This window comes from Drosophila pseudoobscura, chromosome X, assembly GCF_009870125.1.
Source record: "Drosophila pseudoobscura strain MV-25-SWS-2005 chromosome X, UCI_Dpse_MV25, whole genome shotgun sequence".
NCBI lineage: Eukaryota > Metazoa > Arthropoda > Insecta > Diptera > Drosophilidae > Drosophila > Drosophila pseudoobscura.
In genome coordinates, this window is record NC_046683.1 from 34,881,710 (window position 1) to 34,892,749 (window position 11,040).

At 50.2% G+C, this 11,040-nt stretch overlaps 1 protein-coding gene across 1 annotated transcript; it reads right to left on the bottom strand.

The window, feature by feature from the left end:
* Nucleotides 1–5,389: 5,389 nt before the first annotated feature.
* LOC117185139 (uncharacterized) lies at nucleotides 5,390–10,692 on the bottom strand. Its single transcript, XM_033385091.1, has 3 exons — nucleotides 10,654–10,692; nucleotides 9,338–9,917; nucleotides 5,390–5,415 (listed from the first exon to the last, which is right to left on the bottom strand). Exons 1-3 carry the CDS (start codon nucleotides 10,690–10,692, stop codon nucleotides 5,390–5,392), a joined length of 645 nt encoding a protein of 214 aa, XP_033240982.1.
* Between the last annotated feature and the right edge of the window lie 348 nt (nucleotides 10,693–11,040).

Consider the following 11,040-nt stretch of genomic DNA (forward strand, 5'->3'; position numbering starts at 1 on the left):
GAAGCGATATGGGGGGCCTATTCTTCTTCTTAGCCTTAAACTCCTTCACCACCAAATGCTCCGGCCAAAATTTGGTGGAGCAAATGGTGTCAAATTGAGTTGGGGAGATGCTTATCTTAAACGACGCTATCTCCCTGGCATAAGAGAAGTTAAATTTCTCCACCTTTAAACCCACGGCTTTTATTTTGCTTTGAATGAAAGCAGTTACATCATTAGATGTGAGGTCAGGGGCCAGCCGTGAAACAAAAACTTGTCGTTTTGGTGGGACTCCCACCAGTGGTTTAGTCACCGCAGGTCTAGTACCTGTGGTGGCAATATCCGGAGGTCCGGAACGTCTATTTACTGGTGGGATCGGGATAGACGGGACAACTAGTGAACTTGCGGACACCACGGACACGGACGCAGCAGACGTACTTGGCTGCACATTCTCCGAGGCGATGAATTCGGCTACCGAATCTGCATCGCCAGCAGCTTTCGTTGCCTTTGGAGTGGCAAACGAGATCAACTGCTGTACACTTGGAGTGGTCGGAGTCAATTTTTCGGCGGCGGACGGCTGAGTGACGGTTGGCACTTGCAGGTCCCGCGGAGTGACCTTTTTGCGCCTCGGAGACTCATTCAGCAGCTTTAAACCGCTAAACTGAGCCTCCATGGCTAGGAGCCGATCGTACTGATTTTTAAAACCAACGGTCAGCTCCTTAAAGCCACTCCGCGTCTGCCTCATGAAAGCCACCATGTCTTTCTCCACCGCACGACATGCCTCGCAACTGTAATGCAAGCCATTACGTTTGGCTATGGCATCGCTCACGAGGCCAGAAAATCCCGCGCATTTTGCGTGGACTACGCTGTCGCAGAGCCAGCAGGGGACATTTGGCTGATCGTGAGTGATCTGCTTCTTGCAGGTTTTTTTAGCGCAGACCACAGCGAATTCCATTTTTTTTTTTATTATTCAAAGATTTTATTAAAATCAAAAAAATTAAAAATTTCCAAAACAAATTGGTATCAGACCAATGTGCCAGACAACGCTCAAAGCGGAATTGGTAAGAAAAAAAGAGAGCAGAGTGGAGAGCGGTTATAGCGAGAGCTACTAGATAGAGAGCGCTATTGCTCAGAAAGTTGAAAGAGCGAGAGAGAAAGAACAGTTATTGAGGTTGAGGTGATAGCGAGAGAGTGATAAGACAACAAAAGCTACCAGACGAGAGCGGACTGCAATGCAATACTCACTCACTGCAACAACACAACACAACACAAGCCGACGCCGAAAAATAAAAAGTTAAATAATATTTTAACACAAATCAAAAGGCATGCACTCGCGTAAAAGAATAGGTTTCCAGATTGTTGTCTGGTTAGAAAGTATATTTAGAATTTAATTAGGAAAACTCCGGCTGTTTATTCGAAACAAAAGGAAGAATGCGGAGCGCAAAACAAAAACACGTCTGATCACTACGAAAGAGAACGAAGTTCTATACAGTTCTATAAGTTCTATATATATATACTTTATACCCCAATACTCATTTTGAGTATCGGGTATAAAAACACAGACTGCTTAACACGATTCCGGTCCGATGAGCTCGTGAGGTGGCTTAAAGGGGGCCTAGCTGAGGCCACCGGACGGGTCACAGGTTGCGGATAGCGAACGACCTACCTATATACAGGTCATATAGGTAGGTCAGCTGCGAATAAGCGTCCGCTTATTAGGGGAGGGAAAGTACCGAAAATAAGCAGCCCGGGATAGCCAGCGGGTGTTCGCGAAGTAGCAACACTGACAATGCGCTTGTGGTGCCGCCTCGTATAAGTAGCTCGTACACTCCCCTATCCCTACACACTACCTACCCACATCCCAACCCCCACATTCAGCCCACACCCGGCCGGACTAAGTGTGTTATTCGACCCGTGCCGAGAGTCAGCCTGGCTGGGGGCCCGGTATATAAAACTAGCCCAGTCGTTACCGGAGAGCTCAGGGACTTGGCAGCTCAGGATCTCTGCCCGGACGGACCGTACCCCTTCTCTGCAGCTCGTGGGAAAGTAATGGAAGAATTAAAAAACAAACAAAATGAGTCTGGCACTCCCCAAATGCCAACAGGGAGCAATCCCAAACAGGGGAAGGCAGCGACTCAAAGGCCTGGCCCGACCCGCAAATCAGCAGTGAAAACCTGCGCGGCGGAAGATGCTAGGGAGAGCCCGAAGGGGTCCCTTCCCGGTGTCGGGGTGGGTGGTGAATTGGCTCCCAAAACCGATACCTTGGCAGAGTGGCTATTCAATCCTGCGGCTTCTCTGCCTGCTGGTAAAGTGGCGGGGACGAGTTACCATCTACAAGCGTCCAAGCCAAGACATTCACATATGCCGACAGAAGGAGTGCTGGCATATACTCCGTCGGCAGAACGCAAGCCAGATGTCCAGCCCAACGGACAAATGGATAAAGAAGGTTGAGTGGGCCTCGAAGGTGCTGCCGAACTTTGGCAAGGAAGCACCGAAGAAGGAAGCCCCTCAGCCAAAAAGGCAGCGCTCGCAAGAGACTCCGGGGCCAACACCGAAGCGCTCCAGAGTACTGCCTAACACATCATTCGCGCAGATTGCCAGAGAAAGGACGCTGATTGGCGTCCTGGACAAAGGCAGCGCGGACTCCCGAGTCCCTAGGAACCAGTGGAAGTGGGTGGAAGCGGCACTGGCCGACCGCTGCTTCGAGCTGCTAGAAAAGCAGCCTGGACCCCAGGGCTGCATAAAAATCGTAGCCTGTGAAGACGAGCGCTCCGTACAGCTGTACAAAGCAGCGGTAGCGCAAGTCGGGGAAGTCTACACAGGGGCGAAGCTCGTCGCTGTAGACTGGAGCGAAGTGCCCAGTAGACCAAGGGCGAGAGTCTGGGTGCCCGCCTCCATGAAGGAGCCGGAACGCATCCTAAAAATGTTGCAAAGATGCAACCCCCGCCTCCCAACAGCGGATTGGAAGATGGTCAAAGTTGAGACGACACAGGGCCCCACAAACCAGGCGGTGGTCGTCCTTAACAAAGAGTCGCTGGCCCCGATTGAGGCTGCCAAAGGCGAGCTCAATTTTGGGTTCAGCTCTGTGACCGTAAAGGTCTACAAGTCGGATGCGGCGGCCGGGGCACGTCCTGTCGACAAGCCAGTCGAGCAGGACGCTGCCTCGGTGATCGAAGCACCCGACGATCACACAGAGACAGACCTAGAGGGCTACTCCACCGATGGCACGCTGAGATGCGACTTCGAGGCGATGTGTTGCCACGAGGAAGTCGAGGACGATCCAGATGCCCATATTACAGTGGTGGAGAACACTAAGGAAGTCCTTGAGGCTCCTTCAGATCAATCTCCACCACTGTAAAGCAGCATCCGCTGCTCTTATACTCCGCTTCGAAGAGAGCGGAGCAGACCCTGATCCAGGAACCTTGGATAGTGGGAGACAAGGTTTGTGGACTATGGTCGAAGGAGTACAAGATAATTGTAGCTCAACATGAAGGTAAAACCCGCACCTGCATTCTCGCCAGAAATCACCTTAATATCTTTCTGCTTCATAATTATAGCGATAGCGACAACACGGCGGCAAGCATAGAGCTGAAATGGACACATCTAAGGCTGATGTCCTCCTACATGGCCCATGAGGAAAACGATCCTCCCAACGACCTTATTCGCAAACTAGCCAGCGACAGCGAGAGGTCGCACATAGACCTATTAATAGGTTGCGATGCCAACGCTCACCACACTCAATGGGGGAGCTCGAACACAAATGTAAGGGGTGAGCTTCATCCTTAGCTCAAATCTATTTATTTGTAATCGGTGCAATTACCCCACTTTTATAATTAAAAATCGACGGGAGGTTATTGACCTCACCTTACTGTCTCCCAACCTGTTAGACATAGTCAAGAGTTGGCAAGTCCTTGATGACCACTCTTTCTCTGACCACAGATACATCGAGACCACACTATCACTCGAGTGTCCGAAACCTAAGGATTATATTAATCCCAGGAAAGCCAACTAGGAAAAATATATCTCAGCCCTGGAAGGCCTACTCCCCTCCAAAGCACCAACATGCCCGGACACAAAAGACGACCTCGATCGTCTCGTGAACAGGTCCACAGAAGCATGCAACAAAGCCTTCGCGGCAGCATGCCCTCTAGCAAACCTAGGGGGAAAAAGAAACCCCCCTGGTGGTCAAAACAAATAGACATCCTACGTAAAAGCTGCAGGACCCTCTTCCACAGGGCCAAAAGCGCGAACGAGGAGAGCTACTGGGCAGACTACAAAATGAGTCTGTCACTATATAAAAAGGAAACAAGGAAAGCAAAAAGGGCCTCTTGGCAAAAATTTTGCTCGGAAATTGAGGAAGCGTCAGAGGCCGCAAGGCTTCGCAAGATTCTCTCAAAAACTAACCCCTCGGTAGGGTATCTTAAAAGGAATGACGGCACGTGGACCACCTCCAGTGAGGAGTCACTTCACATTCTACTAGATACGCATTTCCCAGGGTGCACAACCATCGAGACGGTACATCTCCTAGGAGAGGGACCGGTAACCTTGATGGATCATATCCTCTCAAAACGTAACATAAGCTGGGCAATAAACAGCTTCAACTCGTTCAAATCGCCAGGCCCAGACCAGGTAATCCCGGCCCATCTTCAGAAGGCCGGGGATACGGCCATCAACTGGCTACAAGGTATCTTCAGGAAGATACTGGTTGTGGGTAGAATCCCATGAGCATGGCTTAAGGCAAAGATAGTCTTCATTCCCAAAGCAGAGAAAGCCTTGCACTCAACTGCAAAGGACTTTAGACCAATCAGCATATCGTCCTTCCTCCTCAATCCTTTGATAGACTCTTCGGGCTGTAACTTAAGACAACTATACACCCTCAGTTGCTGTCAGGCGCACAGCATGCCTACCGGAAAAGCATGCCTACGGGAAAAGGTGCAGCGTAGTCATACGCTCCCTCACGGGACACTGGCTAATAGGCACCCACGCTAACAGCCTGGGGACCCCACACAACGATTTTTGTCGCAGCTGTAGAGACGACGAAGATGAGGAGACAATGGAAAACCTGCTCTGCTCCTGCTCAGCTCTCAGCAGAAGAAGGCTTCAGCTTGGCTTGGGCTCAGCCTTTCTACACGACATTTCAGAGAAGTCCAAACTATGACCCAGGAAGATAGCGAACTTTGTGGACCCCATGCAATGCATCTCCAGCCCAAAAAAAAAGCAACAAAAATCCTCAACTATCTAGATCAATCTAAAATCATTCACTACATATAACCTCATAAGCAATAATCCCTGTACATATACATATAGACAATTAGTATAATAGATAATAATTCCTTCACAACATATAATAACGTATAGAACCAACCCTGTACATATGTATATAAGTACATACATGCTCAAATGTATAATAGTACTATAGTGAGCTTAAGGCCTCAGTAGCTATAGCCCCATACCTTGTTAGTACCTAGTTTTAACTATTTATTAGCTTTATATAATAATAATATAACACATAGTGATCTTGTGGCTATATGCAATGTGTTTGGAGGGGGGCGGATCGAGGTTCACTTTCCAACGGCGTGGTGTAGGTTCCAGTTTATTCTCTGGGTATCCGCGCGGTATGTACCGGTTGCAGCTGGGGTGAAAACGTTACTACTACTTATGGTGCTTTTTCTGCCGTGAGCGCCGTGTGAATCGTGGATTGTGGATCCGAGCGCCCCTCCGAGCGCGCGAGAGCGAGCCGGGCCCGAGGCGCGCGGGTAGGCGTGCGGATGCGCAAACGGGGCTGGAGCTTGAGCATCGTCTCCAACTGGAAGTCGCCCATTTTGGCGCGGATCACCGCCGTACACACTTTCTCGTCCCCCACACAAGAGGTGGGCAACTTGAAGGCGCTGGCCAAGGATTCGTCAATACAGCTCACCGGCGTGCATGGGTAGATGAGCGCCGCCGTCTCGAAGTTTTTGGAACCCGTATCCAAGACCACCAGCGCCGTCGGGAGGATGATGAGGCTTCGATGTTGTAGAAGTGAGTCGACGGATGGTGCCGGGGTCCCTGCCACGGGGCGGCTCACGGGGAGACGAGGGCGGTGGTCGGCGTGGGCCGACGTGGATGGCGACGATGCAGCCTAGGCTGAGCGGGCTGGACGCCGAGGTCGGCGTTTGACGTGGGGCGCTGTAGATGGCGACGATGCTCCTGAGGCCGAGCGGACTGGACTGGACTGGACGACGAGGGTATGTGGAGTAGAGTGTGGTGGTTTTTGACACACACCCGGCACAGCCCGCCACTGCGACAATCCTGGCCGGATTGGCCGGAAGCTCCTCAAACGTATACCTCCGAGTGGACGTGGCCTTGTAGAAGAGAGTTTTGAAACTCTTCACTCCGGCTTCCCATAGACCTCCCATATGTGGAGCTCCTTGTGGGATGAAGCGCCACGAAACCCGCTGATGGCTATACGCATCAGTCACCGAGTCCTTAAACGCGTCAAGGAAGTCACTGGAAAGCAGGGTTGCTGCACCAACGAAAGTTTTTCCATTATATGAATGGATACGCTGTGGACATCCGCCTTGCGACGAACCGAGCGAAGGCGGCGAGAAATTTTTCGGTGGTGAGGTTGGACGTGGGTTCTAAATGTATCGCATTTGTGGAAAAGCACACGAATACGCACACATACCCCTTCGTGATCAGACATGCTCTCCCTGTATAGTTCCGTATTTCGAAAGGACCCGCGTAATCAAACACTGTATGCGTAAACGGTCTGGAAAAGGACGACCGCTCGGTTGGAAGATCTCCCATCATTTGGGTTTGCAACCTCCTTTTGTGAATAACGCAGACCTTGCAGGAATTCACAACCCCCTTCATAAGCCTTTGAACCTTTGGAATCCAATACTTTGATCGAATGAGGCGCACCATCAATTGGTTGCCGCCATGAAGAGTTTCCGGTGTGTAAATTGCCCGAGAAGGCGAGACAATCGACAATTATATGGGAGAATGATTGGATGTCGTTCGTCGTATCTTAGCACTTCAGAGCCTGCGACACGGCCGCATGCTCTGATCACCCCATGGCGGTCTAGGAAAGGGTTCATGTTCAGGATAGAACTTGACCTTGGCGTTGGCCGCTTACCGCTTAGGCAGTGGTACTCCTCGGGGTATTCTCTACGCTGGGTCTCTAGGATAAGAGTTTTTTCAGCTTCGGTAATTTCGCCGCTCGTAAGATGGCCCTTTTGCATCTTGGAATATGGATTTGGTCGAGATCGGAGTAGCTCCGCAGGAAACTTTGCCAGCGCTGGCGCATCTCGCTTGGAAGCTCATCGTCCCATCCCAGGTCCTGCAACCAGATTTCTTGCATGAAGATCTTGGACCGGACAATGAATGGGGCCAACCACCCCGCGGGGTCGAACAGCCTTGCGATCTGGGACAGAACTGCTCGCTTGGTGTATGACGACTCAGGCGCTAACTCGGGAGGGACAAAAAAAAACTCGTCTGAAGCCGCTTTCCAGCGAATCTCGAGAGTCTTAGCCGTGCCCTCTTCCTCCATCTCCAGAAAATCGGTGTGGAGATGATGAGCATTCGGAAATCCTGCTAGGATAGCTATGTGGTTTGAAGTCCACTTCCGCAGCGGAAACCCTGCAGAGCTAAGTGCGGCCTGCAATTCGCGGATCGTTAGTCGAGCCTCATCGGTAGAATCCGCTCCGGCTAGGACATCGTCGACATACATGAATGACCGGATAATGCGACTTGCTTTCGGAAATCTGGACTGGACATCGCTTGCTAGCTGTTGCAACACTCGGATGGCAAGAAAAGGAGCGCAATTGACTCCGAAGGTTACGGTCTTAAGTTCATAGTCGCGGATATGTCCCTCCTTGTTTCGAAATAATATTCGCTGGAAAGGGGTTTGTTTCGGGTCAACCCAAATTTGGCGATACATTTTGGTGATGTCCGCGTTGAAAACGTACCGGAAATTACGGCACTTTAGGATCTGGAGGGTCAAGTCCGATTGGAGGACCGGGCCGGCGTGCAGAAGATCATTCAAACTCACACCGTTGGTCGACGGGCTGGATGCGTTAAATACCACGCGGACCTTCGTGGAAGTGCTCTCAGGCTTGAAGACAGCGTGGTGCGGAAGGTAGTAGGTTGAGGACCCATGAGTCGGAGGAACTTCTGTCATGTGTTCAAGCTCTAGGTATTCTTGGATTACGGTGTCGTACTGCTCTTGTAGGGGACTGTTTTTTTTCAAGCGATTTTTGTTTCTTAGGAACTGGGCCAGCGCGGTTGCCCTTGAATACCCCAGATCTGATCCGAGATGATCTGGGTCGCGAAACGGTAACGTGACGACGTATTTCCCGCTTGGCGTTCTTGACGTAGCTCGGAGAAAATTTCTTTCGCAGTGCGAATCCGACTCGCTTTCTATTTTAGTAGGAATGTCCTCCACCTCCCAAAACTTTGTGAGGAGTTTGTCTAACGGAGTCTCTAGCTCGGTGGAAATTTGCGTGGAGAAGGATGCGACCCTGCCTTGTACCGTGTTTGGCATTGGGCCTGTAAGAACACATCCGAGAATGGTTTCCTGTCCGAGGAGAGATCCACAGATGTTCGTCTGTGAGCCGCTCAAGAGGATGGATGGAAGGATATCGGCACCAATCAGGACATCTATTTGTGAGCTTTCGTAAAATGTAGGGTCTGCCCATGGCAGGTTGGGCAAGTCTCGCAACAAGTGTTGCGGGATCGGATGGGAGGGAAGGCTGCCTGATAGTTCCGGCAGGACATAGGCTGTGGCGTCCAAGTGTAAGCCCGGCTTAGTCGGAGAGCGGATAGAAAGAGCTTCTTGGACTGAGCGGATATTGTCTGATTGAGGCCCGAGACCTGTGCCTGGGCGAGTCGGAATGGCAACTTAATGATCTGGAAGAGACGTTCCGTAATGAACGTCGCCTCGGAGCCCGGGTCGATTAGAGCGCGGGCGCGAAAATTTGTCCCCAAGTGGCAAATATTAATAATGCCCATTAATGTGCCCAGGAGTACCGCCCTTTTGCCGGAGGCAAAATAGTTCTGAACGCTTGGCTGAGCTTCGGCAGGAGTCGGAAGTGGTACGGAGTTGGGCACGGATTGGCTGGAAACTGGAGTGCCACGGTGCAGCAGCGTATGATGCCGGTCTCCACACGTGTTGCAGTTGTGGGCGCTTTGGCATTCACGAATCTGGTGACCTCTTGCGAAGCAGTTTAAGCAAAGCATTTTTTGCTTAATATAGCTGGAGCGAGCATCAGGTCTCATCTGAAGGAATTGAGGGCATACCCGGATCGGATGGTTATCTTTGGAGCAAAGATCACACGTTCTCCGCTTCGGATCCACAGTTGGCTCCCTTGGGAACGGAATGGGTTGGGATTGCCCTTTGAACTCTCTGACATGGGTAGACTCGCCCTGGAGTGGGCCTGAGTCTCCATGCCTGGATGGCCATCCTCGGTCACCTCGAGAGACAGGTACCGCTCCGCCAGGAACTTGTCCATAGCGTGCCAGGTGGGAATCTCGGACTTGTGTGTCACGGACTGCTCCCAAAGCTCCAAAGTCGCTTTCAGCAACTTCGCGGATATGAGGTACACTAACACTCCGTCAGCGAAAATGCTGTCTGTGGAGACCTTGGAGAGGTTGAGTGTCGTAAGGCACTTGTGGACGGCCCTCTGAAGCTCTTTTAGCGCTGCAGCTGACTCGGTGCGGATTTGGGGCAGACTGAAAAGGATCTTCAGCTGGGCTTTGAGTATCAGCCTCTTGTTTTGGAAACGCTCACGGAGGGCGCTCCATGCTGACGCGAACCCTTCGATCGTGAGTGGAGCCTGTGCCACTATGTCGTGGGCCTCACCGCTTGTTTTTTTGTTGAGGTGGAACAGTTTTTCTACTGGAGCCAACCTCGGGTTCTCTATATATATGGCGGTGAACAGGTCTCGGAACGTGGGCCACTGCTGGTAGTCCCCATTGGAAACTTCAGTGTCACATGGAAGAAGACGGCAACCTCCGGAAGTCGGCACTTGAATGGCCAGTTGAGGCGTGTGAGGGACAGTCGGGGGCTCGAGCTGATCGTTCATATATATAAATATATATATATTATATAAATATAAAATACTACTATCAAATAAAAAAAATGTTCAACCAAGAGCGACTAATGAGCAATGATATTGATGCACAAGGTACCCCTATATAGAGTCGGTTGCAAAACGAATGTTGAAAACAATATACCCTCGAAGTGCAGGGTAGCGCGTCACTTGGCGTTCCGTTACGGTCAAGCGCGGCACCGAAAAATATTCTCCCACCAACAACAACGCAAGCAAACGGTGGAGAAGCGAAAGCGAAATGGAAAACGAAACGAATGCACCGCTGCTGCTGCTTGTATGTGTGTGCGTATGGATGTAAGTGCTATGTACCGTGGCTTGGGTTGACGACCCACCCTTTTGACGAGATGTAAAACAACGGTTAAAACGGTGGATAACCGTTTTATATACAATATGTATAATTTAAAATTCGTATGTATGTATATGTAAGATAAATATGTATGTTGTGCCGTATGTATGGATCGTGTTTTATTTTTGTTGGCAATATCATCCCAGCAGTACTGGGAACTAGTTCGGAGGTGGTGATATCACCACTCCCTAACAGACCAGGGGTACTTTCTTTACTAACCCTAATAATTTCCATTCTTACCCGCAATGTCCTACGACATGGGGACCAGCGACACCACATCGTTTACTCCCGAACTAGTGATATGGGTACTCGTCTAGTAGCTAGTGAAATGGGTACCCATGTAGTAGCTAGTGAAATGGGTACCCATGTAGTAGCTATTGAAAAGAGTACCCATGTAGTAGCTAGTGAATTGGGTACCCATGAAGTAGGTTATCAATCTTCATTTAATTTCATATTTTAATTTTTATTTTATTATATACATATTTCATTTAAGTTTTTAAATTTACTAATTAAGGTTTGCTGTTCGCGGTGGTATTGTTTTTGAAAAAACGTTTTTTTGCAGCTGTAGGGCCTTCCTAAGCTGGACTTCAGCTGATCCAGTCCCCGTATCTACAGTTAAATAATAAA